Source organism: Vigna angularis, chromosome 9 (genome assembly GCF_016808095.1).
Source record: "Vigna angularis cultivar LongXiaoDou No.4 chromosome 9, ASM1680809v1, whole genome shotgun sequence".
NCBI lineage: Eukaryota > Viridiplantae > Streptophyta > Magnoliopsida > Fabales > Fabaceae > Vigna > Vigna angularis.
In genome coordinates this window covers 4,907,673-4,935,562 of record NC_068978.1, presented here as the reverse complement: position 1 = coordinate 4,935,562, position 27,890 = coordinate 4,907,673, and the positions used below count along the sequence as shown (strand labels likewise).

General features: G+C 31.9%; 4 protein-coding genes and 1 long non-coding RNA gene across 7 annotated transcripts; 1 reads left to right on the top strand and 4 right to left on the bottom strand.

Annotated features, from left to right (window-relative positions):
- Nucleotides 1-1,685: 1,685 nt before the first annotated feature.
- Nucleotides 1,686-2,699, bottom strand: LOC108347255 (uncharacterized). The gene has a single exon (XM_017586419.2). The coding sequence runs from the start codon at nucleotides 2,442-2,444 to the stop codon at nucleotides 1,854-1,856; it is 591 nt and encodes a 196-aa protein (XP_017441908.2). The 5' UTR covers nucleotides 2,445-2,699; the 3' UTR covers nucleotides 1,686-1,853.
- A 4,933-nt stretch (nucleotides 2,700-7,632) lies between these two features.
- On the bottom strand, nucleotides 7,633-9,485 carry LOC108346434 (uncharacterized). Its single transcript, XM_017585515.1, has 2 exons — nucleotides 9,099-9,485; nucleotides 7,633-7,734 (listed from the first exon to the last, which is right to left on the bottom strand). The coding sequence occupies exons 1-2, from the start codon at nucleotides 9,483-9,485 to the stop codon at nucleotides 7,633-7,635; spliced, it is 489 nt and encodes a 162-aa protein (XP_017441004.1).
- A 3,473-nt stretch (nucleotides 9,486-12,958) lies between these two features.
- Nucleotides 12,959-15,117, bottom strand: LOC108347300 (uncharacterized). Its single transcript, XR_001833859.2, has 3 exons — nucleotides 14,924-15,117; nucleotides 14,728-14,797; nucleotides 12,959-13,221 (listed from the first exon to the last, which is right to left on the bottom strand). It is a non-coding gene; the product is annotated as an uncharacterized LOC108347300 (long non-coding RNA).
- A 475-nt stretch (nucleotides 15,118-15,592) lies between these two features.
- Nucleotides 15,593-17,761, top strand: LOC108347317 (uncharacterized). 2 transcript variants are annotated; one of them, XM_017586483.2, is made up of 7 exons: nucleotides 15,593-15,712; nucleotides 16,010-16,229; nucleotides 16,338-16,470; nucleotides 16,611-16,722; nucleotides 16,816-16,855; nucleotides 16,979-17,225; nucleotides 17,376-17,761. In XM_017586483.2, the coding sequence occupies exons 2-7, from the start codon at nucleotides 16,044-16,046 to the stop codon at nucleotides 17,486-17,488; spliced, it is 831 nt and encodes a 276-aa protein (XP_017441972.1). In that variant the 5' UTR covers nucleotides 15,593-15,712; nucleotides 16,010-16,043; the 3' UTR covers nucleotides 17,489-17,761. The 2 variants fall into 2 exon arrangements, with proteins under 2 accessions (XP_017441972.1, XP_017441971.1); XM_017586482.2 differs by having other exon boundaries at nucleotides 16,813-16,855.
- A 683-nt stretch (nucleotides 17,762-18,444) lies between these two features.
- On the bottom strand, nucleotides 18,445-22,374 carry LOC108347686 (granule-bound starch synthase 1, chloroplastic/amyloplastic). Of its 2 annotated transcripts, none has more exons than XM_017587085.2 (14): nucleotides 22,220-22,374; nucleotides 21,584-21,946; nucleotides 21,421-21,501; nucleotides 21,251-21,349; nucleotides 21,090-21,179; nucleotides 20,611-20,674; nucleotides 20,422-20,522; nucleotides 20,224-20,333; nucleotides 19,892-20,141; nucleotides 19,628-19,804; nucleotides 19,330-19,521; nucleotides 19,152-19,238; nucleotides 18,932-19,060; nucleotides 18,445-18,800 (listed from the first exon to the last, which is right to left on the bottom strand). In XM_017587085.2, the coding sequence occupies exons 2-14, from the start codon at nucleotides 21,935-21,937 to the stop codon at nucleotides 18,681-18,683; spliced, it is 1,854 nt and encodes a 617-aa protein (XP_017442574.1). In that variant the 5' UTR covers nucleotides 21,938-21,946; nucleotides 22,220-22,374; the 3' UTR covers nucleotides 18,445-18,680. The 2 variants fall into 2 exon arrangements, with proteins under 2 accessions (XP_017442574.1, XP_017442573.1); XM_017587084.2 differs by having other exon boundaries at nucleotides 21,584-21,951; nucleotides 22,220-22,373.
- Nucleotides 22,375-27,890: the final 5,516 nt, after the last annotated feature.

Genomic DNA, 27,890 nt, shown 5'->3' with positions numbered 1-27,890 from the left:
AATGGTCGGCAAAGTTATCAGAAAAAAAGTCATCAGAATTCTCAAAGTGTGTTTGATTTTTAGTTACAGATTTATACCATAAAAAAATGCACTTAGTATCGTATCGTATGCTCCAATTTATACACAACCTACGAACCTAGTTACCGTATTGGTATGCGTAGTTCGCTGCCATCAATTTTGTTTATTCTACTATAATCTTTTATTGTTATATTGCAATCTTCTTTGTCGTAAAAAAGAAATAAAAAAAAAAACTTTTTGGATAGAATGTTTTCGGTACTTCTGAAAGATTTCAAAATTCGGGTTTAGTTACTTTAAAATTTGTTGTCCTCGTAATTTTGAAAAATATAATTTGTTTTAGATTCAAATTATTTAAACAGATCTTCATTAAATTTCAGAAAGATTCAATTTAGCAACATAATTCATTTGAGTGACGACTTATAACTTTAAGAACTATATTTTAATTTCAATAGTTTCATGCTCTTGCCTCTCCAAACAACCTAAAATAGATATGGACTTTATGTGTTCAAATTTCGGCTTCCTTTATGCACCTCCAAACTTTCTGTGTGCACCTCTTCATTGCATATGAATGTTCAAAATTACCTTAATTTTTTTTAGGACCAATGATATCTTAACAAATTTTTTTAATAACTTTTTAATAATAGATTATGTGTCACTATTTTATTGGTCAGTATATTTAAAATAGACTCATCACAAGCTATCACATAAATTGTTGTTAAGAAATTATTAAAAGAAAGTTGTTAAAAAAACCTTTTTCATTTTTTTAAAGCCTTACTGTGAAAACTGTTATCAGGTATTAAGACGTTTTTGGTTATCTACTTTGAAGAAGGCATTTTAAAAAAAATTATACTACAAAATGAGAATTCCAAAGTTTATAATCTAGAATAAAATTTTAATTATTCCATATTGTTAATTCAATAACACCTTGAAATGTGATTAATTGTACTTTTAAATTTATTCTGAAATGTTTTTTCTAAAAATTGAACATTAAACGATTTTGAAAAGTTTTGATTCACTTTTTGAAGGAACAATGACACCTTTTTCGATTCTTATTTTGACAATTCAACCATTTCTCGACTCCTCGTAAGTCCAATTACATAAAGTGAGAGGAATCTTTAATCTTCTATTCATCTACCTAATCATATCATATCATATCACACAAAAACACTCGTGAAACCTCATTATGCAAATTTAAATATAAGAAAACAAAATATCATGGTAAATATTAATCAAAAGATGCTAAAATCATCTGGAGGACCAAGTAGCGTTTGTCTCCTTATCTGATTAGTGTTATTCATAATTATACCACTTTCATATTCTAATATTTAAAGTTTCACGTTGAATGATCAATTAATAATGAAATTAATTCATAATATATAAATAGATATAAATTTCATTCTATAAATCAACTTTATAATATTAAGTTAATTTAAAATCAATTTATTAACCAATGCGAATAAAAATTTAATTAGTATTCCAATGTTGTTGTGAAATTTAAAACAGATATGTCTTGAATAATTCATTTATAATATTAATATATATATATATATATATATATATATATATATATATATATTAGAATATTTATATTAACACAAAAAGATGTGAAATATAATTCTCTAACCTATCTAATCTGCTGTTATTTTAATACGATCTAACAAAATAAATAAACAAATCTCAGTTCACATGCATATATATACACACACGTACAACACCTGAAATGAAATATTTAACACGTCCACCAACAAACAAACAAAAAGATAATAATCATACTTGTTAAACGCTAACCAAAAAAGTCAAAAAGGAAAAATAATCAAATAATTAACCTTAGCTTGTTATTGTTCTACACCCATCTTCTCCGACATAGAGCCTTTCCAACTGCTAGCCAAACTCCACTGATCGGAGTTCGCCACCGACGACGGAACACCGTTGCCGCACTTCGCCACCGTCCTCACGCTCTCTATCAACGCCTCGGTCCGCGACTCTTGCGACAGGATCTCTGACAGCTTCTCAGGGCTGATCACCAACTTCACCTTCCACACCCCACTACTATTGTATCTGGGGACCACTTCTGGTTCCGTGTAGACATTGTTGTTGTTATTGTTGCTTTTGTCACACGTGGACATTCGGTAAGGAGTTAAAGCCACATCGGATAATTGTCGTGTCATGCTCTTTCGGGAAGAAGAAGGGTTGAGAGGGAGGAGGTAGTAGACTTGGCCGCCGTGGAGCTCTTCCGATTTCGGTAGCGGTTCGGAGAAGATGTCGCGGCGGCTCCGGAAGATGCCGTGGCCGGGAAACTCGTTGGTTATGCACTCCACAGTAATGGGAGAGAAGAGTTCCATGATGCCTCCGTTTGAGGTTACCACCTTCACCATCATGTCTTCGGACATGTTATGGTGAAAGCCTTTGAACACGCAGTTTCCCATAACACGGGTCCAGTTGGATCGGATATAGAGAAAAAGAAGGAAGAACAAGGGGTTTTGGATTGTGTTTGTTGCGGTTAAGGTGGTGTTTTGTTGTGGCTAACGTTAATTAAAAGGGTTTGGTTTTGGAATGAGGATGTTTCTTGAGGGTTTCTTGTTCATGGTTGGAAAGATGGGTGAATGAAGAAACCGACACAAAAGGACATGAAATCCTTTTCTTCTATGGGATCCAGAATCGGGTGTGCATTGCTTGGTGGCTATTATTATTAGGAGGGTGGTCCTACTTTGCTTGTATTATTAGGAAGGAACTAATAACTTAGATATACTATGATCCTTTTGTTCTATACCTTGTGATCTTCGATTATCATCAAAAATGCATCACAAGGTCAACGATTAGGGATCATGTGTATTGATTAACTTCATAATGTGTCTAAATGCAAAAATAATAGAGTGGGTAACCTTTGATTGTGAAGTATTGTTTATTTTTAAAATTATTGATTTGTTAGAAACCAAATAAAAGAATTGAGAAATGATAACAAAATTAAATATGCAATATTGAAAAAAAAAAATACGTACCACGGGTTTTGTTTTACTTGGGTTTTTTAAGCATTGATATAATCAATATATTATAAGTGGAAGATTTATGAGATTGATGAATACCTAACTTTCAGGTGTATTAATGTTTTTCAAAAGAGAAACTTGATTTCTTTGCATATTTTTAAAACTCAACCAATTTCTTAGCTAAAATTTCAAAATATAGGTCTTGAAGATTTACAGAACCCCATAATAATCTTCACCGGCAACAGTAACATCTTCATCCATACATTAATGATTATATATATATATATATATATATATATATATATATATATATATACTATACTACTATCCAGCTTACAAGAACAATTTATAAATATATGTTAACCAGTATTGTAAAAACAATAATTCAGACAAAGATACTACTGTTAAAATACTGCTTTTTCACCTTAATTTTAATTGTCAATTGTAACAGAAGTTTAAATTCTAAAACATACAGTACTTATTAATTGGAAAATTCACACCATATATATGAAACTAAAATAAGATTCTAAAGATGAACTCTCTTAGTCTTTAATTATAGGAATAAGAAAGTGATTCCAAAGTTCCTTTCTCTTTCAAATCACTTTCAGTATGTTGAATAGTTTCAATAGTTTAAAAATCGAAATTAACGAAGAATTAAATATATATATATATATATCTACTTTCTTAAATTTCTAAAACATCTACTAAGAATAAAAAATTGTTACAAAACTCCAAATTTCAAGATCTCAAATGTAATACTTAATGAACAAACCGGATGTGGGAACATGCTCTTATTTATGTAAAGCCACATTCTTATTTACTTATATAGAAATTAGCTATTTTTGTTATGTCTTTGAGATCCTTTTGCATATGTGAGTTCATCTATATTTAATTGAGTCTAAAAGCATTTTACCGTGTTCGTTGTAATTCTTTAATAACATCCTTCTGTGCATTTATATTGGTTCATCACACCTTTTTTACAATTCATTTCAAACTCCACCAACTATGGATAAATATGTTTCTCTTATACTTCTTATGTGTTCAGTTATTTTCTGCATTTTGTTCATTCTCCTATTTTTTACCTTATTAATAACCAACAATGAAATTATCTGTTGCAGTATGTAGGGTTGAGAACTACATTTTCACAAATTGAGTTTATTTCTTCTCTCAGCTTCACTTCTCTTTTTCTTCTAGCTTGTCGATTATCCTTATGTAGAGTCCAAATCCAAACAGTAGATACCTGTTAAAGACACTTCGATGCTTAAGTTAGTTTTCAATTACGGATCGATTATTACAACTAAGCTTTAAATGTTTAATAAATGCAATCATCTATCTCTCTACCTTACCTATGTATTTATAGGTTTCGAAGTGGACTTTTGATTAGAGTTGGCCCAATTACAGCTCAAATATCATCTAATCATATTTTTACTTTGTTAATCAACAAATGAGATATTTTGATCGAATAACCACAAAGTTTAGTCCTCCGTTCGATATATGTAATTGTGATTTTTCCTGAAATTGATTTCTTATATGTTTAATTGACCGGTGGGCATAGACAGATTGATCTACTAAAACTTATATAAAAGTATATCTACCAACAAGATCCATACAGTACACTACTAAAACTTATATAAAAATATATCTACAAACAAAAAGATTCACTTACCCTTACTCTTTTAATATTTCTATTTTTTTTCATTTATTACGCTATATATTTTTCACATACACATAAAAAACAATATTAGTTTTGCATGATATTAAATTTATTCCTCAACACAATTTAGTATTTTAAAAGTTGGAAAATTTTACCTCATTAGAAGTTAAGCCTAAATATATTTGGTCTTGTACTTCATACTTTTTATGATCAGAAATGGTGATTGTGGTCAAATGGGTGCATTCCTTTTGTGGTTCATATCAAGCTTACGTTTGCTTTATAGAAAGGGGACCCACTTTTGACCAGCTGCCATGAAAAGAAGAGTGGGTGGTGCTCTAAAAGTTTATGAATATGTAAAAAATGTAATCAATAGGGATTCATTTTCATTCATGGAATTGTTATTTCTTCATTTCACCTTTGCTTTACAAAAGGGGACCCATTTTTCACCGACGGACCAAAAACTATAAGTGATTGGTGTAACGGATTTAATATTAAAATGGAACTTTAACACTTCTTAAGTAAAATGATTAATTTTATCAAGGGTTGATTTTATCTTTAAAAATAAATTAAGTCGATCACATATCTAACTCTATCCAAGAAGAGACTCCTTATAATATTATTATTGCAAGTCTGAGATTTTTTTTTGTTACATGAGTTTCTATTATAGGGATCATTTTCACGATGGAAGAAGAGAGGCTAACTCGTGGGATTAATTAATATATCCAATTACGTTAACTAATTATATAGAAAATAAAACATTACTATTTGTGATAATTTTATCTACTTGAAATAAAAAAATGAAGTAAAGTGTGTGATTTAAAATATTTTTATAATGTACAGGAAAAAGTATCGTGTGGTAAAGGATATGGTGGGTAGGATAAGGGATTACGATTGATAAAGAAAGGTTAACAACATTGATTTTGGGGAGTCAAAATCAGACTCTTTGGCGACCAAACTCGACTTGGCATTGTCTCACCAAATAGGCATTACTGTATACTTGGCCATTGTAATACCATCACTTCCATGGAATTCCAAGCACAGATGATTGCTTTGTTTGAAATTTAACTGAGTTTAAATTTCATTCTAGTGAATTTAAGTTTTAATTTGATAAATATGAAAAAATTTACATCATATTATCTTAAGATTTTAAAGTAAAGTAAAGTTGATTCTTATGTGATTTTGACTCAAGTTTTATATTATTATTATTTATTCTTAGTTAATTTCATTTTAAAGATACATAGTAGTATTAGAGTTGAAAGTTTATTTTGATGACTAACGAGAATGTGAATAAAAAATCATATATAACATATAAGATGAAATCCATGAACTTGGTACGGGAAGTGTATTAATATAAAAAGTATTTATCTTTAAAAAAACTTTGTTAAAAATCTAAGTAGGGGTTAGAAGTGGATTTTAAACCTAATTCAACTCCACAAAATCAGCTTCTAGAGTGAGATTTGCAGATATTTTTAGTGGGTGGTCCGATAGCGGCCCGATAACAGGTGGAACAATATGTCTAACAAACAACAAATATTGTTAAGACAGGCTCTAACCATGGTTCAGATACCATATTAGAAGTGGACTTTAAGCCTAACTCAACTCCACAAAACCGGCTTGTAAGGTGAGGTTTGCACCCACTTATAAACTATTAATTGACCTTATCTCTAGTCGATCTAGGACTTCCAACAGTAGGAATTTAAATCTCTACTGGATAAAAATAAAAATAATTAAAAATAAAAATAATTAAAATCAATGAATCTATTATATTAAGGTTTTAATTTAAAAAAAAACTATCGATTTCTACAAATTCACTATATAAATTTTATTTTTCTCACTCAAGTTTTTTGGCTTAAAATTTCCATGGCCAATCGATTATACTAAGCTTGAAGTTAATTTACAACATAAACATAACCATATTTTACAGGATCCTTTCCTTGTTTTTCCCATTTAGCGTTGTGACACTCCTACAACTTTCGGTGATACTTGATTACGATTTGAAACTTGGGTTATAATGATGAAGTACGCTAGATTAAAACAACCCTTAGAATCATATAATAATACCTTTATTCTTTACCTCTATAGGACTACACGTCTGAGGTCGATCATTTGATTTATGTTCACAACTTTGGAACAACTTTTCAATAAATGACGAAAATGTTACAGATACCACAACTCCAACACACTTTATGCGAAAAGGTCTAATTTATATGGCTTTTGGTCATGTCGTTAAAGTTCTCACAAACTAATTAATTAATTATTAGCAAGTTTTTTGTTTTTTTTTAATGGTCAAATATTCAAAGTGTGAGATTATATACAACACATTATTCCTGATTAATCTAAAGTTTCCTATAATGACACTCAATAACGGCTTTAATATGATGGAGAATTGAACTTTAATTTTTCTGTTATCATTGAATTCGGAACATAATTACCTCACCATATGGGCTAACTTTTTGTAACGGTTTCAATTGTTGTGAATGCTAAAAAGGGCTGTTTGCTAGTTTGTGTTGTTTTTAACTTGAGTCTCAAGAATTTGTTTTCAAGAACAAGTATCAAAGTAAATAATAAACCCTTGTAAAAGAATGTTTGTGGATTATCTATTCATATTTATATTGATAACGAAGTTTAAATTTATATTTACGTATGAGCATAATCTTTATTTACTATATCATTAAATTTTATGTTTAATGTTTAATTTCAATTTTTTTACTTTTTTTTTAATTATGTCAATTTTGTTCAAAATTGTCCATTTTTTCTACGTAGTCTCAGTTTATGTAATTGTCTAAATCACATAGTGTCTATGTCAGTCATTACTGAATAAGGTCTAAGTTTTTCATATTTGTGGCAACTTAAATGAGAGTAATGTGGAAACCTGGTAATTAAAAGTGGTCACATCATCGTCTTCAACCTCTGACCACCCAAAACTCTAGCCACCATCAGAACAACCACCATGTTATCAGACAATCGTGAAAGTCGTCACTCATCAGAACCCAACACTATAATATCCTTCAACCTCGCAAACCAACAAGCAGCCATCATCGTGAGCATGTTCGTCTTCATCAAACAACCACGAGCAACCTGTATTTGAAAACCCAAACCCAAGATTTGTAACTTGCAAAATCAAACAAACCATAACCTAAAAATCACAAACCCTATTGGGTTTTAAAGTATAAGAGACAAAAGAATGAAAGGGAAACTGATATATTTTATTAAGCATAAGCAGTAAATATTTATGTTACAGAATTTGTAACCGACTTTGAGAAATATCTACTAAACTAATTATATAAATAATGCATAAAATTCTCTTAAAATTAGGATAGGAATATATTTTTATATAACTTATTTGACTTTTTCAACCACATGTCATTTGAGTCACAAAATTCCAACTCCTTGACTCAAAATTAACATACACTAAGTTTTTTCATCCTTGACCATATAATCTAAAGTTCCTTCACTTTTGGAAGTCTCGATCACAATTTCTTGCTTACTCTTCACGTCCTTACAATCTTCCGCAACTTTCTCATTTACTTGTAGTTGTTCTTTTAGCTTTTCCGCATTTTCAACTTCTGCTTCGGGAAGAGTTGTCTTAGGCTACTCTTCTTCCTCTAATTTTTCTGGTTCATTTTTACTTTCACCAACTTTAACACTCACTAGCTCTACTTTCATGCCATTCAGAGATGGGGGTTTTTAGGTCCTCTAACATCCGTATGTACTAACTATAGTTTGTTTGTTGCTTTTCAAGATTTGTCTTTTGGAAAAGGCAACCTTGTTTGTTTTTCATATTGCAAAGTTGCGCATACGGGTGATTTCTCTTCCAATTCAAGAGTACCCTTGTATGTGCATATTGTCTTCAACCTTGTGCATAGCAAACAACTCTTTATCAATCAAATTCAAGGCAAAACTCTTTCCTTTCATTTGAATTCTGAATAATTCTTTATTATCTTAATCTTTAATCATGCAAGTAACATATAGAACATCGGTAATTAATTTCAAACGTGTGCAACCTTCAATCGCGATGGTTCATTTGCCCTTCACTACTATTTTTGCCCCGTTTCCAATTCTAACTTTTGTGTTGTAGGTTGCATCAAGATCTTTGAATAATTATTGGTCGTAAGTCATATGGTTTGTGCAACCACTATCAATTAGCCAACTTTATGTTGATCTTGCAGTAGCAAAGCAAGAAACAACAAAAAGTTCTTCTTCTTCACCTTCTTCAACAGAAACTTGTACATTCTCTTATGTTTTTTATGACTTGCAAATTTTCTCCACATCCCTAATTGTCCACATTTATGGCATTTCACATCTGGCCTCCACCAATACTTCATTTATGGATTATTGTTTTTCTTACAAAAAGAACATGATGGAAAAACATGAGAGGATTTGCTATCATTTTTGTGGTTGAAACTTCCTGACTTGCCCTTTTTTTTCAAAAATTTAGTTGCCAAAGCCCCTTCAATATGACCTTCTTCTCTCACGAGTCTTCTTTGTTTTGGAGCCTGAAGTGCGGTCAAAAGTTCTACCAAGGTAATAGTAGAAAGATCTTTTGAGTTCTCTAAGGAAGTAAATGTGGCTTCATATCTTTTTGGAATTGTTACAAGTATTGTTTGAACAATTCGAGAATCAGGAATCTCAGTGCCTAGAAGATGTACTTTTTTTGCAATGCCGAGAAGCTTGTCCACATAATCTTTAATTGTCTTCGAATCTTTCATCCTATGCATCTCAAGTTCTCGAACCAGATTCAAAACTTGCATTCCTTTGATTCTCTCACTGCCTTCATGTTCTTCCTTCAAAAACTTCCATATTTCATGTGTCAATATTTTCAATATCATTATTCTGTTGAAAATGACTGGAGATACAGCTGTGAACAAAATTGATTTGGCTTTGGATTTTTGAAGCCTCCTTTCTTTGTGACTTTTCATTTGAGCAACCGTAGGATTTTATAAGCCTCCTTTCTTTGTAACTTTTCTACTGCTTCCCATACATCATTAGCATCTAGATATGCTTCCATTTTGACAACCCACATTTGATAGTTTTGTCCATCAAATACAGGTACATAAACGATACAAAAGCATGTTTGAGATTTCATCTTATGTGTGGTGGCTATTTTGTGGTTGTAGGTGTTTGTGGGTTATATCACATATCTCGTAAGATCCTTTATGTTCTTGATACTAATTGTTGGGTTTAAAAGTATAAGAGACAAAAGAATAAAAGGAAAACTGATATATTTTATTGAGCATAATCAATAAATATTTATACTACGGGATTTGTAACCGACTTTAAAAAATATATTCTAAACTAATTAATTAAATAATGCATAAAATCCTCCTAAAAAATAGGATAGGAATATATTTTTATTTAACTGATTTGACTCCTTCAACCACATGTTATTTGAGTTACAAAATTTCAACAAACCCTAACTCGTAAAAAGTCCCAAATCGCGAGATTTGTCTTCTCTGTATTATCAAACCTAGAAAAAAAAAACAGAACTCAAAAATCACAAACCTTAACTCGCAGAAAGCCCCAAATCGTGAGATTTTTCTTCTCTTCTATGCCATCAAACCAAAAAAAAACAAAACTAAAAAATCATGAACTCATCGTAAAAAGTCCCAAATCGCAAGATTTATCTTCTCCTTCGCGTCATCAAACCTGCAAAATACAAAAAGAAAAACAGAACCCAAATCGCAAAGAGCCACCACATTACAACAGAATTGGGAACCAAGCACCTGTTCGCGGCCTCTCGCGCCTCCATCTTTGATCAAGAGTCTCCACCACAGCAAAATTCTAATTTTGAATGAAAGATGAAATTGTGATGCAGTAGTCCTTCATTGGACAGTTGCCACATATATGTAAAAAAAAATACATCTTATTTAGTAATTGCTAACGTGTGTTGATAACCATTTAGATATCGTAATACAAAATAACTAAATTAAACAAAAATTAAAATTATTTGAATATCCGAAAAAGTCCATGATCACTTTAAATAAAATTGAGGAAAACAAAAACCAAGTATTAAATCAAGTTTTTTTTTTTTTATATTTTCTGATATGCTATGACAAAGTATTTGCTTTGTAAAGTATTAGATACAGTGTGGTTTATATATTTTAGCACTGTTTTTCTTTTATCCAAAAACAATTTGATTTTTTAGAACTTTAAAGTAATTCATTTTTGTCAAATATATCCTTAATTAATATCTGACTTCTAGTTATACAGGCATCCAGGATTAGTTTCTTCAATGAGAAACATTTTAGTCAAATACAATACTATTTATTACTTTTATTGAATATATTCTTTTATTTTATGTCCTTTTAAACCCCTTAAACATTTAAAAATATGAAACAGATAGCGTTGGTTATTGTTATAGGATACGTTATTAGATAGATTTCTAAATAACTGATGAAATGTAATAGATATCAACCTATAGTAAAGATTCACATTTATAAACACATAAGCATGCATGATAAGTTTATTAAATTTTATAACAATTATCTTCAAAAAAAAATGATAACAATCATAATTTCTATTTAATTGACAATGTAAAGTTGTTTTACACTATCAAATATATAAGGTTTAATATTTATTAAAAATATATTTACAGATTTTCATATTTCGAGACATTTTCTGCTACGTGGAACTTTGCAAAATCCACTTATAAAAAATTATGACAAAGTTATTTCTCACAAATTTTTTTAATATTTATTTTTCACAAAATATATCAAAAAAAATCTGGTAAATAAAAAGTTACTCCTCAACTGTGTTCATAAATTTTCTGAAACAAGATTATTGAAACACATAAAATGTATTTAGAAATGAACTTTTTAAAATGAGTTTTTTTTTTTTCACAAACATATTCTCTCTTTCCTTTTTCATCTGCAGCTATGGTGACAGAGGTGATGGGATATGGTGAGGGCGAATATTTTAATCTTTGTTTTATTAATATGGAGTATAGTTAGTAATATTGGAGGTGCACAAAGAAATACCCTAGGTTTTGTAATAGTATTGGGCCTAAAATCTTCTGTCCAGAGCCCAAAAAAAATCCAAACAGATATATCAGCGATAGCAAATTAAATGAATTCGATTTGGTTCTACTACTATTAAAATAATTCGTTATTTTAAAAAAATAATATTATGATTTAAAACATATAGCAATATGTTATATTTTATATATCAAATTATTATACGTAAAAATTAAAAGTAACTTTATTAACGTAGTTTAAACTTTAAAAACATATGTTTTATATTATTTTATTTTTTTGGGATTTGAAATTACTTTTAAATGGACTGAAATAATTAGTAACTCAGATATAGGGTTAAAATAAATTAAAAGACCGCAACTCGTTTATAGTATTTTTTTTTTTTACACGTAAAGGGTTATGAAAATCTTGAAACTTTTTTTTATTATTTTTAAAAAAATTTATAATATTTTACCTGTTAGATTTTACTACCGAATTTTCTTTTCACAAAACACAAATTGTAATTACAAAAGATAAATGAGACAGCAATACACAATACACATTAGAGAAGTTGACTACGAGAAGTGAAGAGAGTGTTTTTCCCTTCACCTTCCCACATTTTTCTCTTCATTCGCACATTCTAAAAGTAACCTTCTTTAATGAAATATTTTTTTGAAAAATCCTTCAAAATTCGTCAAAGAAAAAAATTTAAATAAATATTGAAATTCGTTTTCGAAAGTTTCAACCAATTTTCAAAATTTGTTAAAAATTTAAAAAAATTTCAATGAATTTTGAAATTCGTTGAATAATTTTTTTTTCAACAGATTTCAAAATTTATTAAAAAAAAATTAGTGTATAAGATTTTTCTGAAATGCGAGATATAGTTTTAAAATTTTTAAAATAAATATGGGAGTACAGAAAAAAAATGTGAACAAATATAGGGATAAACACCAAGTGAAGAAGCATCAACAAATTTTTTATCAAAATTAAAATGAAAAAGTTATTAACCCAATGGGTTGAAGAAGCTAATTTAAATAGAATAACGCACTTGATAAATCGGAGTTTTGTAACTTCAACTCTTGCCCATTAAGTCGCATGTTGTGTTTGGTATGTGAGAGATGGTGAAGAAATAAATTAAAGAAAAGAAAAGAAAAATAAATAATTATAACTTTTTTGTTCATTTAATAAACGTTAAACATAATTGAATTTTAAAATTTGTGTGGGTCTTACCCACTAAATCTTTTGAGGATGATTAAGTGCGAAACAAAAAATGTAAATGATTGTGACTATCTTTGCTTTTTTATACACATCGTTGCTTGTTGTATTAATTATGTAAAGTTTGAAACTCCAGATACTGTACAACATGATGGATTTTATTACTAGGTGTAACATCCCTTATTATATGGGAAACATATATAATGTGACGTAATCATTCATAATATAGGAAAGCAATCGAGATTAAATGGGATTACAGTCATCTTAAAATAAGTCAAAAAAATTAAAACTTAAACATACTAAAGTATTTCGAAATACAAGAAATACTAAGAGAATCCTAAGAAGATTAAGCAGCAGCATCATCTTCCTTCAAGGCTTGCTCCAGAGACACCCCATCCATCTATGTTCACATCCAAGTGGATAATCATTGCAAAAGAAAAACATACCCAAGCAAACACAAACACACAAGCAAGGGTGAGCTAGATATAAAATCATATTATAACAGTCACAAGCAACATGCAAATAAAGACAAATACAGTACACTACACACACATGACTTGTTGCACTTAAACTTGACTCGTCCGGACTAGAATGATTACCGAGCTATGGCGAGTTATGCACTCGTGGTGGCCTCTACTGCTTTGCAAAGTCATTGTCAATGGGTTTCACCCTACCACACTCACGAGGTTAGTCCGTTATCACTCACCTTGGGCCATACTGGAAGCACCCAAGACTAGGACCTCCTGCTACTCCTCACCACATGAATCAATCCTCTCTACTTGAGAATGAAAGACCATTGGAGCATCAGGAAAACCCCCAAGACTGAGCTACCATGCAAATCATTCTAAACATTACTAGGGCACCACCATGAATTTTCTCCTGAAAGATCATGGAATTACGTCCAACACTATAGGGCACCACCATGTGACCTCCCTTTGAGATCCATGGAATTACGTCCATCAACCATACTAGTACAAGCACATATTTTTAACCACCAAACATGTTTCACATACTCACATACTTGTAATATAATCACATTATCACATCATACTATGCATTGCAATCATCCCACACACTTAATTCAACCCAAAACAAGAGCAAAAGAGGCTGGAACCGAACATTATGAGCTTTGGCCGAGCACTTAGGGCTTTGGCCGAACAGTATGACTTTGGCCGAGCACTAAGAGCTTTGGCCGAACGCTATTTAGACCACGTACCACTAAGACCGAGCACCATCAAGACCGAATGCTACCAAATCAACACCTGACCGAACGGTACCAAATCAACACCTGACCGAACGGTACCAAATCAGGGCATGGCCGAACGCTATCTGTCGTGTTCTGCAGAATTCTACAGAATTCTACGCAATTCTGCAGAATTGCAACCAGACTCCAGAGTACCATTTCTAGCCATTTTTACTAACGTCTAACACCCTTAATTATTGTTTCATACTTAATTGGACTTATCTAAATGATTCTAAACATTCCTACTACCATTCTAAAGTGATTAAACTCAAATTCAACTCTAAAACACCAATTGCCACAACTTAGGTACCCAAATCCAATTCTACTACTTTGCACCTATTTTTGACCATTACTACTCAAATTCACTACCTCACTTCCTCTAAATTGACTTAAAACAAGCACAATTTACTTCACTTCATAATTCATCACTATCACAACAGATTACTCACATCAACTACCTCCAACATGCTCAATTACAGCACTTAGAATTCATCCAAAACAGTTTCGCAACAACACATTACAGTTTCATACATTACACATTCCAGTACATACTATTAAATTACTCAAGATACAACCAGTAACACAAAACAGCATACAAATTCAGAATTTAACCTATACACATATCATATAAACAATTGAGATAAAGTTTCTAGCTCCCCTTACCTTAGGGTTTCACAGCTAAGCTCACAACTTGATTCAACAGCGCCTAACTCAAAGAGAACTCAACCAAACCCTACAAATCACCCAATGGGTGATAGAACAACTCTTTAGAGCTAAGTTTGACAAGAAATTGAAGGAGAAGGTTTCTAGTTACATGCCCTAGGTTCCCAAAAGAAGAGGAAAAAGGGAAACGACTTACCCGCGGTAGAACGAGAATCTAATCGGATGGTTGCGAAGCTCTTTGCGCCGCGATCACTTGAGCACCACCTAGACCAACATGCAACGAGAGAATGTGAGGGAATGGTAGAGAAAAGGCAGAAAAAAGAAGAGCTGAACTTTTAGAGAGAGAATGGAAAGTTGAGATAAGGAACTCTGATTTTTGAAAGGTCTCTTCCTAAGGTCTTAGTACCCTTAGTCTTATGGGCCTGACTGCCTCAACATAAGGCCCAACTGCCACAATCTTCGGCCCTTACACTAGGTCAAATTATAAATTTATATATATATATATATATATATATATATATATGTATGTATGTATCTATCTATGTATAAATATATTGTAAATGATATTTTATTTTTGGAAAATAGGGTGTTGTTATCTTTTAATGTTAATAATTTTTATTTTCTTAAATGATAGATGGCAAATAATGAAGAGTGGGGAAGAGTGGTTAGTTGGGTTCAGGTATTAACAGATAAAAATAAATTAAGAGCCAAATTAGAATCTAGAATTTAATATTAGTTTAGAATTTTTGTTATCTTTTTTTTTATATAGAATTGAGTAGAAAGAAAATATAAACAGAGAGAAGCAATATTAAAATCAGTTATTTATTATAAAAAATATGATTTGATGTGGAAATTATCGTATCATGTCGATAAGGCACACACATGAGGGAGTTGAATACAACGAAGCAGAGGTTCTGTGCTCCCAAAATGATACATTTTTTATGAATGAAACAGCACATGAAAAGCTTTGAAACAGTAAAAAAAGGTTGGTTTTCTTATTTGTTTCAATATTATGTTCAATCTTCTATATAACTTGTGTTGCAATGATTATATTTTATTATCAGATTTTTGTTTCCTTTCCCTTAGAAGGTAACAATAAGTTATGAATACCCAGAAGCTCTGTTATTGGATGTAAAATGGTGGTTGTGACCTTATTACAAATATAATCTATGCATGAAAAGTGTATGAATGCTTTCAACTTTTCATTGATAATTCATTTGACGTCATCTTCATTCGAACATTTGTCATCCTATTTGGAAATTTGAGGTTGTATATCATTTAGAAATACACAGAGTATCTCCATAAAGCAATTCCAGATGGATGGTGGTAACATCAATTCAAGTGAACACATTGATACAACTTCTACCAAAATCTTTGTTGGAGGTTTAGCTTGGGAAACTCAAAGGGACACAGTGAGAAGGTATTTTGAGCAGTTTGGAGAGATTTTAGAGGCTGTTGTTATCACAGATAAGAACACTGGAAGATCCAAGGGTTATGGTTTTGTAAGCCCCATTTTCCCCTTTTCATTCTCATGTCTCGTTTCTTCTCCATTTCAATTTCTACGTGGTTTTTTAAACTATGAGTGGTTTTGTTTTGCTTTTTCTTCATAGATCACATTCAAGGATCCTGAGGTAGCAATGAAAGCAGTTCAAAACCCATATCCAATAATTGATGGACGGAAGACAAATTGCAACATTGCATCTATTGGTGCAAACAAGAATCGCAGACAGGCTCCACAACATGGTCTCAATCTGTCCATTTTCCTTTAACTTTTCCTTTCAATCTTTTACTATTTAGTTATGAATTATGTGTTAAACATCACAAGTTGTTTATGCTCAAAATAAGAAGAAGAATTCAGAAATAACTTCACATGGTGGGTGCAGGCTGGTTTAGAGAAGCACCTGGTTTATTGGCTTCACCTGTTTATCATGATCCTTTCTCTGCATTTTTCCATGAAAACAATGGACAATACACAATTCCTAATTCAACTTTTGGGTAGAACTTTTGGTCATTTTGCTATTTTGAAGCTCTATTTTATCGCTTTTATTTCTACATTCTTTTGATTTTGCTTCTTTGCCACTTTAGCAGATATATTCAACCTTCACATGACATGATGTACCCGATGATGGTAGGTGTTTGTGCAATAAATGTTTCACACGTATAACTCGTACCAATAATTATTTCTGAATGATTGATTATGCACATGTATCTTCAATAACTTTGGCATACTTTTGTCTGCACAATTTTGTAGAACTGTTATGGAGTACTTGGAGAGCAACAGTTCTCAACTTACTACCCCTACATTGGACCATCTGAACCTATAAGATTGGTCCATAACACTTACCCTTTTTTTTCTCAGTATGCACACAATATCGAAGCTCAAGGTTTTGGATTCCATTATCCCCAAATGATGCATTCTCCAGTTATTCCTAGGCACTATGACTCACCTGGTATCCTTAGATTTCCTTCGTCAATGGAAAGGCCAACTATTAGTGCAGGTAAAATATATATATATATATATATATATATATATATATATATATATATATATATATATATATATATATATATATATTATGTTACTGATATTGTTTCTTCAGTTATCAAATTTAAGCAAGATTGCATTAAAAGGAAAAATCATGTAACAGTTACCAGAACTGCAACAACAAAAAGAGAGACACTAAGAACATGTGCAGATGCTTCACAAACCAGTGAAATAACTTCTGAACAAGATTCTTCAGCTGAATCTTCGCATAAATAATCAAATGATGTCTTGAAAGCATGATTACAGAAGAGGCAAAGATACAAGTATGTACCAAGAGAAGTAATCCAACAACCCAAAAACGAAAGGGTTCGTTCAAGGAATGAATTAATGATGTACATTATATTAAGTTTGTCCACTAATTGACCAAATTAATCCTTCCTTTATGTTCTCACTATTGAATGTACTCTTCCTAATAGACTATTTTTTTCTAAGTAGCTTACAATAATGACACCCTGTTTGTATGAAATGGCAAATGGCTCATAAGGTTTTATTTTATCAGCAATAAAAGATATATAAGATACAGAAAAAACATTTCCATGCTCCAACCCTTTTACCTATTTAGTGCTACATAAAAGTTAAGGTTTACATTGAATATAAATAGGAAAAAAAACAGGTTCATAAGATGATTTTGATATATTTAAACATTATGAAGGAACAATGTTAATACTTCGTCACAGATAATTCGAATTTTTAAGGAATGGCTACGAACTATAATTACTATAATTACCAACAATTTGAAAGTATAAAATTTCTCTTAAAAGAATTATGCGACAACTGGTGAAGTCATACAGCTATTTTTCTTAATGTGCCATTTGGTGATACTATTTGAAGGAAATAATTACTTCTTTTAGAATTACATTAATTATTAAAAAAATGTTAACTACTTGGACACTCCTTGTAAATTAAACTATTTAGTATTTATTTGTATAATGTTTTCATTTTTTTACAGTTCATTTTATTAAACTTGAGCTTAACATAAAATAATTTACGTTAAAAAATTAACAAATTAGTTTATAGTGTAAAATGTTAGTTTATTTTCAATTAAACGTGTCTTTAACAACCAACATTTATTCATGACATTTTTATGCTGTAAAATTACATTTTACAAAAATAAACACACCTGTTGAAGCCAAAATATAGTAGTTAAGCAGTAGAAGTTAGCCAGTATCATATATAGCTTGCTAAGAAACGCTTTAATTTATGCATGCTAATCTTGAAGACATACTCTTATAAATACGTTGAAAACACTGATCCGAACAGTGTAATCACGGAGTCCATGTACATTAATTTCTATGATATATTTTGAAGAAAACAAAAAAATGGAAGTAGGATAGAACCATAAGAAGCAACTGGCTGAGGGAACTTCATGAGACTCACTAAAAAGGCTTCCTGCACATATATGGTCTTATTATGGAGTTGCCACATTTTCCTTTGCCTGTGGAGCAATTTCTTCTCCATCATCAGTTCCAGGTTCACTGCCAGGAACTCCCAAGCTTAGCAGCACTTCCTCCCACTTCTTAGCAGGTCCCTATTTCCAAAACAAATTTACCAAGATTAAAGAGAGAAATATAGTATGATAAGTTTGTAAAACTGGTCTACAGTTGATCATTAAACTTAATCTATAAAATGTAACACTCAGGTAGTTCTGCTCTCACTCACCTTCCATGAAAGATCTTGAGCCATGCAATTCTTGATCATTTCTGTGAAAGCTGGAGTTCCGTAGACTGCAAGGGCCCTTTTGACAGTCTTTGCTATAGCATCCACATCAGCAGCATCCACAGCTTCACACTAGATATTGAAAAATAGAATAATGGTTAGTGCTTAGAAGTTCATGTACTAATGGCACACTTAGAGATTATGAACCGATGGAAGATATTACCTCAACATTGAAGGAACCCATCTGAAATCCAGTGAAGCCTTCTTTGACAGTGTCAACTAATCCACCGGTTGAGGCAACAATAGGTACCTAGCACAGTGAAGAATAAAAGTTGAAGAAAAATGTAAAGGCTGGGAAATGTTACACTAGATATGAAGGATTGTCAAAGCAGGGATTATACTGTTCCATAGCGCATAGCTTGTAACTGAATGAGACCACAAGGCTCAAATCTGCTAGGAACCAATATAAAATCAGCACCAGCAATTATCATGTGGGCCAGGGGAACATTGAATTTTGCCACTCCTCTGGCCTTGTCAGGGTATGCTATTTCAAGTTCCTGAAGCTGTTTTTCCATTTGTTTTTTTCCTGTTCCCTAAAACATCAACAAAAACATCCTTGAATGAGATTTCTTGTTTCTTTTCTTTTGTTTGAAGGGTTAAAAAACTGTTTACTTCCTTTCTTTTTCATTTTATACTTACTAGGGCTACCAGCTGAACATTCTCCTTGATAAATTGGGGAATGGCTTCTGCAAGAATATCGGAACCTTTTTGCTCCTCAAGCCTACCAATGAAACCAATGAGAGGAATATTTCTGTCCACTGGCAAACCAACTTCTGCTTGAAGGGCTTCTTTCAAAAGAGCCTTTGCTTCCGAAACCTAAGAAGGGGAATTCGTTATTTATTCGTTTCTATTCTGAGCCATGTCACATTTAGAGATACTTTAACTCTTAAAAGAAGTTCCTACTGTTGAAGCATCGTATTTGACGGCTATATACTTGTCAGTGGATGGATTCCACTCCTGAACATCCATGCCATTCACAATTCCAATGAAACGTTCTTCAATTTTGCGAAGGATGTTGTCCAGTTCCACACCTTTGTCTGGACCTGACAATAGTTCTATAGCATAGTTTGGACTAACAGTTATCACAAACCATGATTCTATAATTCCAGCTTTCATCCAATTGATTTTCCTTCCAACCACTGGTTTAAGATGCCTGCAATATTAGAACAACATAAAGTGGTTAAAATTTTTAGCTGTCTGCAATGGTTACAATTCGCAACTTATGAGCAACATACCCATCAATAAAGTCAAAGGAGCTTTTAAATTGGTCAGGGAGGTTTAGAAGTGCATAGTCTGCGAATGCAAATCTTCCTTGGTAAGCAATGTTGTGGATACATAGAACAACCTGGTAATAGCAACAACCAAAAAGAAAATTTGAAGAGCTTGTAAGTTGATCATGCATAGAATAACAAGCCAGTGTGATTTAGACCTACTCGAGCATTCTTATAGATGCCTACTGACTGGTACATAGATTTCAAGTAGCAGGGGATAAGGGCGCTGTGCCAATCGTTGGCAATGAAAATTACATCTTCACCTGCAAAAGAAAAATTTAAACATCATGAACAAAATATTCTCTGTTGTTGTGAGCTTTGAAGAACTTCATCTATGAACTTAGTCCATACCATATGGTCCAGAGAAATATTTACTGGAATTGAGATTGAGAACTCTTGGTGCTTCCAAAGCTGCCTGGAGATGAATTCAAAGAGAAAAAATAAGGAAAGTAAATAATAGATGTAGATAAGTTATTATAAAGAGCACATATTGCTGCTTTATCCATCATATAACTCACGCAACTCTGCAAGTAGCTTCTTGCACTCAGAACTTCATATTACTACTTATAAACATGTTGCAAAGAGAATATTTCCAGTGGCAAACTACATGCATTTCTTATATTCTATTAAAATGTGCCACACTGCAAAAAAAATGTCATGATGTCTAACAATCTGTGAAGCTAGTAGAATAGTGAAACCTCCTCCCAAGTTAAAACGTGTATCTGAGGAAAAAATACTAGTTTTATTATATTCTTTTCTGGTTGGAAGTAAAAGTTTTCTACTGAAAAGATTATAGAAATTGAAAATATCGAAAGGATGCGATATAGAACCTGGCAAAATAGACTAAAACGTAGTTGGTTGTCATCATAATCATCTCCTGTAGTTGGTCCATAAAGTTTGGTTCCGGTTTTCCCCCAGACCTGGAAGTTCAGTCACTAATAAGTATCTGATAGCAAAACAGTATGACAGAAAAATTAAGAAATTTTCCAACCTTTGCAAGAAACAAAGGGTGATCCACAAAGACACGATCAACTCCCCTCTTATAGCAATGGAAGTAGCGAACCTTTTCAGTTCTATCCCCTACTTTCAGCTGCAATAAGCAGATCCCAAGTGGGTGAAAACCTCTTCTATCAGCACAAAATTGAAAAGTCGAGAACATACCTCAACCACAACACTTGTATCCCAGGCATCTTTGTATTGGTCATAACGTGGCGCGATAGTCATAACTCGATGTCCATAACCCTACAGAAGGACTAATTAGAGGGAATCTTGCTCTCAAGAACTTCAAATATGTCAATCAATAAAACAATAACATTAAGCTTACTGCTAATGCTGGTGGAAGACCTCCAAGAACATCTCCTAACCCACCAGTTTTGCTCCATGGACCCACCTCCGTTCCAACAAAAATCAAATTCATGCCACATATGATTACACCTTTAGGCTTGACATTCTTGCCTTGAAGTCCCTTCCTTTTAGCTTGTACTGAGTTGGTTTTGATTGGGGTCCTGTTAAGTAGCTCATCCACCGGGTTCAAAATTCTCAGTCCATTATGAGTATTAGTGTGCTTTAGAGATTTCAATCCCATTGCCACTGCTTTAGACTCACACGATGCAGTTGGTCCATGTTGGGCATGAGAACTTCCAGAGATCAAGTTACTCGAAGCAGTCAAAGTTGCCATTTTTGGTACCTACTCTGAACAAAAAAGTTTCTTACTTCCTCAACTGAAATCATCTTGAAGCAACACATTTGTATTCAGTGTTATGAGTTCAAAGCTCTGAGCTTTTTCATATATTCAAGATGGCGGCATCATTGCAATGAAAAGGGAAACCATGTTTTTTTTAAAAAAAAAAAAAAAAAAAACTGTCTTGAATTATTAAGAACAATTGGCACTTGAAAAAATGGCACATCAAACCAGGACCACTGAAAAGAGGGAAGAAAGTGAGAAAAGGAACCAACTAACCAGACTATGAAGAAACCTGACTGAAGAGGTTTGCTGGAGTTTGAATGACCAAGATGCAAGGTTAATCAGAAGGACAAAGCATTAGAATGAAACATTATCAGTGAATTATTGAATTGCTTCAAAATATTGCACTGGGAATGCAACATTTGTAGTGTAGTAGATTCCACGTGGCAACCATAGATTGATTCTGTGTTCCTGCATGGCTTGGACACCTCAAATGATATTAGAGGCTTACAGAGTTTTTGAGATTTCAGAAATTTTGTGGGGGCCATGATGCTTTGTATAATTCGAATATGCCTCGTATGGACAATGAAGTCTTAAATAAATAAGCATCCTTTTCGTGGGATTTGATAATTAATAACATTTTAGAGAACCCTTTTTTTCTTTTTGTTAATGATTTCACGGGTCAAGTCGCTAACTCATCATGTTCGTTGTCATTTTCCAGTTTGTGGTTTGAGATTTTGTGTCCGTCAGTGCATCATGTGCAGAAAAAAAATGTGTGCAACGATGAATAGTAAATTTAGAATAACTCCATTTATATTTAATTTGTTTTTGGGAGGATGTACATGGAAAGTGATTCTAATTTTTTCTTCGACGGTGGAGGGCAAAGCTAAGCTTGAACACGAGTTGTGAAAGAGAGAAATTGTGGTCGCAAAAATAATAAAAACAAAAATAGCTAAGAAACAATATATACATACATCTTATATGACAAAATGTTTTCTTCCGTCAGACTATATATTTGAAGTATTTAACTTCGTTACTTTTGTTTATAACCTATTTTTATTTAAAAAAATTAATAAATATCTTTAGTAGAGACTTTTCCTTTAAATATATTTTATTTTCATTCATGAAATTCAAAGAGAAACCTTCTTTAAAAAAAGTTTAATTTCTTAATTGAGTTTTTATTTTTGTAAAATTAAATCAAATAAAGGTTTGTCATCAAATTGATCAAACGTTATTAAGAAGAATGTTACATGACATGTTGAGAGTCTAGTTTTAATTTACGTGACATTAAAAACGTGTGTGAAGTGTATTTTTTTTTATTTTTGAATTACAAAATAGAGTGCACAGAGGGGAAATAAAATTTAAACAAGGTCAAAGTGGGCAAAAGAAATTAAAATAAGTGCATCAGCCCCTTTCTTTTTCGAAATCGAAATCAGGAAAAGTGAGTTTTAGGGTTTGTGGGGAGAAAATAAAATCGTTGTTGCAGAGAAAAGGGAAACTTCTCGATCGACATTTCCTCATCTCGCTTCTTCTTCTTATTACACAACACCCTCCCAACATATCTATCTTCACCTTCTTCCTCTTCCCTTTCTAAGTCATGAACAAATTAATCAGTTACCATCGTTCTCTCTGTTGAATATTGGATTAGGCTTTCTGTGCTTTTGTATTTAGGTTTGTTTTTTTTGTTTTTTTTTCCCGTCTTGGGCAGCCACTACAATCAAACTTTTAACTGTTGCAATTGCTTTACCGAGTCAGGTTGCAGACTTTAGTGTAGATAGGTGACTCACAGTGGTTTGGAAGTTATTGTAAAGTAAGGATTTAAATAACTTAGTTTTTTTTTTTTTTTCTTATTCTATTCTTTCTCTCACTTTCCTGCTCAACAAGTTTCTCTCTGGTTGCTTCTTTTTCTTTTACTTCCTATGTCACTGCTTCATCGTCTTTCTGTTCAAATCATCTGTCTTTTCCAAACAACTTTTAATTAGCTTTTACTTCTCCACCAGATTCAATCTTAAAGTACTGAACATTATACCATTTATGTTCAAGGTAAGGGTGATAACGACATTAGAGTTGTGATTTCTCCGTCCTAAATATATATTTCCAAGAGTCCTAAAACTCAACTTCCCCCAATTTGATTTCATTTTCGGAATTGTAGAGGAGAATGGGACTTTCAGCACTTAATTTAATTTGATTTCCCAACTTTGCCCTTATTTAAATTATATTTTCACTCTGTACACTTTTTTTTTAATTCAAAAATTAAAAAAATACAATTGACACACGTTTTTAATACCACGTAAATTAAAAGTACACTATCAGCATGCCACGTAACACTCTCCTTAATGGCGTTTGATCGATTTGACGACACGCCTTTATTTGATTCAATTTTTCAAAAATAAGGACCCAATTATGACGTCAAACAAGAAGGAGACTCATCTGAGATTATAAACAAAAATAGGGACTTAACGAGACATTAAACCTTAAAAAAAAGATTTTAACTTCTATTTTTTATATAAGCTTAATTTTACTTTAGACAATGTTATGTTGACATACTATATGTCCTTTATGTAAACTGATGAAATGATAATAAAATAATAAAAAAAATTGTTTAAGAATTGAGAATCATACTTTCATAATTTAATCTTAAATGTTGTTAACTTAGTCTCTTATCTTCTCAAGTACACTTGTTTTTTTTTCTGGCGATTCGGCGGTGGATACTTGTTAAAGGCATCGATTAGTTATTATAATTAAGTCTTAAATGTCCGATAAATGCAATCACCTATTTTCTCATCTTGCCTTTGTATTTATAAGTTTCGTATTGGGCCTCTGAATAGAGTTGGTCCAATTGCGGCCCAATATTATGTAAATATGTTTTTACTTTGTTAATATGTGAATAAGAAATTTAGATCGAATAACCATGAGTTTGAACATCTCAATCGTTCGGTTTACCAGATTGTGATTTTTCCCAGGATCGCTTTCTTATATGGTTGACCGGTCGGTAGACATGTACCTATCGATACAAATTTAAAAATGTATTGATATGCAATATTATTTATTTTTACCTTTAACTTTCTTTTGAAAATAAAAATTATATGCATCATCATTATTATATTTAATATATATATATATATATATATATATATAATTTATATTCCATATTAGTTACACACATCCATGGCTAGCATAGTGTACTCATCATCAAGATTTTTCTTTCTGAAGTTGAACTTGTAACAAAAGTTTTTATTCGATCATGAAATGATTCAGGTAGCCTTAAATAGTTAGTAGATATTTCTATTATTTACCTTATTGGTTTTAAAAGTCTTTTCTATTATTTACCTTATTGGTTTTAAAAGTCTTATTGTGTTACATTTTCTCCAAGTCAGTGTATCAAGTTCTGTGTTAACTTAGTCCATGTCACATATCACTCTGAGCCATTATCATGCGGACTTAAGTTTCCATTCTCAATTCATCCATCCTCCTAATTGTTCATTATTTTTTGTTCGCCAATAAAATCTATTTTCAATTTTCCATTTTTAAAGTATAACTCTTTTCTTTCTCCCATTTAATTTTAAGTAAAAAATTCATTAAAAATTTATGATTTCTCTTCTATTAATTAATCTGCTAATTAATACATAAGTGTGAAGCTCACATCTATGCATCTTACTTTTTAAGTTTTCTGCGGGATACAATTATGATATTATATTCATCTAATCAGTAGTATCATAAATAACATGAAAGAGTGGTTACAAATATTTATAAGATAGTACCAACAGAAAATAAATGAGATCAAAGTTCGTGGTGTGTTTTGGTTTCAGCATGAGATTAAGATAAGTTATTGACATTGATTACGGTTTTAGCTGCTAATTTTGCTGCTTCCTTCAAGCTATTTTCTAAAACTCTTATTTCCTTCTTCCGTAATCCACTCAAGCCTTCTCTTTTGTCTTATTTTCTAAAAATATTTTAAATAGCACACTTGTTCTTGTTGGATTAAGATGTATCTGCAATTACATGTATCCACTGACAGGTTGAGATATCCTTTATTAGGTAACTTTTTTATGTCTCATTCTGTTATAACTTAAGTGTCCTAAATAAAATAGTCAGTAGGAGCACTCCTCAAGTTGATATATCTTTTACTTTTATAGACCACAATGTCATCTTTGAACGTGACTGTGAGGTGGAGGGGATACTTATAAAATACTTATAAAACACTCTGATGTTCAACATAAAGGTATGTTACAAATGGAAACATAGCAATGAAAATGATTTTGCCTATATACCTCGTGAACAATTACTATCTATAGTACCTTTATGGGTTTTGTCTATTGGGTCTAGGGTATATAGGTTTATACATTCTTAGGGTTTCATAACCTTGTTTAATTACCTCCATATGATCTTAATTTGTATTGGTGTTGTACCTACATATGTGGTTGTTGTGTTGAGATTATTTATGAGATGTTCTTTGTCCATCTTCCCGACACACCTCGGTCCTTCCTCTAAGGGGTACTTTGTCCATCTTAGGCTCTAGGTAATAAGAATGAACCTAAAGTTACATTCAAATAGAACTCTCATAACATGATTAATGACATCTTTATTAGAAAGTGAGTTTTTAAGCCTAACTCATCCCCACAAAACCGGCTTGTAAGGTGAGGTTTGCACTTCACTTATATATATTATAATTTGGCCTTATTTCTAGTCGATGTGGGACTTCCAACACACCCCTTTCACGCCGAGGTATAGACATCTCGTGCGTGATAGTAGAAATTAGGTGGTCCGATAACGGTCCGATAGCGGGTGGAATAGAAGAATAGAATGCTCACTTAGAACTCGCTAGGATAGGCTCTAACCATGCCTCTGATACCATATTAGAAAGTGAGTTTTTAAGCCTAACTCATCCTCACAAAATCGGCTTGTAAGGTGAGGTTTGCACCTCACTTATATATTATAATTTGGCCTTATCTCTGCGATGTGGGACTTCCAACAATCTTCATGACTAATAACTGACCCATTATAAGAGAGGGACAAAGTGGTGTAGTCGAGCTTCAACATATGTTTTTACCATTTGGAAGTTAATCATTTTCAACTCCAAATTGTTTTACAACGTATTTTCACTATCAAGTGGCTCTGTTTTCACATATATTTATGTTTTATACTATTTGCAATCCTTTTACTGTTTCATTCACAATCTAACTAGTTAGAACATTATGTTTTTTACCAAATTCTTATGCATACGACACTTGCTATACTACAAACTACTCAGTATACATGATGGAATGTTTGATTGCTTTGCAACAACTCCAATAACCATCTCATTCACTCAAACACTCAAGCTCTCTCTAGCTCTTTTTTTCTCATTTAAACACTCTAGCTAACTGGCTATTGATACTACTACTTTGTAGACAATTAACCTCTCTTTATTGTGAATTTTTTTATTCATCTCTTATTGATGTTTCATTCATGTATTCAACAATACAATTTATAGACTTACATTTTCATGACTATTGTGCTCAAAATAGACAAAAACATCTATAAACAACTAACTTATTAACTTCCTAGACTCCAACGATTAGTACATTAACTACCTACAACAGTTAACTATCCACAATCGCTAACACATTTAAGTTTATAACAAACCTAACACATTCTTACTCTATATTTGGAGGAAACAACATATGTGTGATTACAAAGGTGTTTAAGCGTGTTGTACCAAACAGTAGGAAAAAATAATTCTAACTAAGTGTAACATCCCAAATTCTCACATTAATGTAACATCCTAACCTTTCACATTAATGTAACATCCCAAATTTTCACACTTGATAATTAACATTACATTTACGGTAACATCCCGTAATCTCACCCTTTAAAATTTTCTAGTTGATATAAGTCTATACATGTAAAAAGGTTCTAATTATAGTTCTTCTACTCCTCCCTTTCCTTGGCACTATGTGAGGCGACA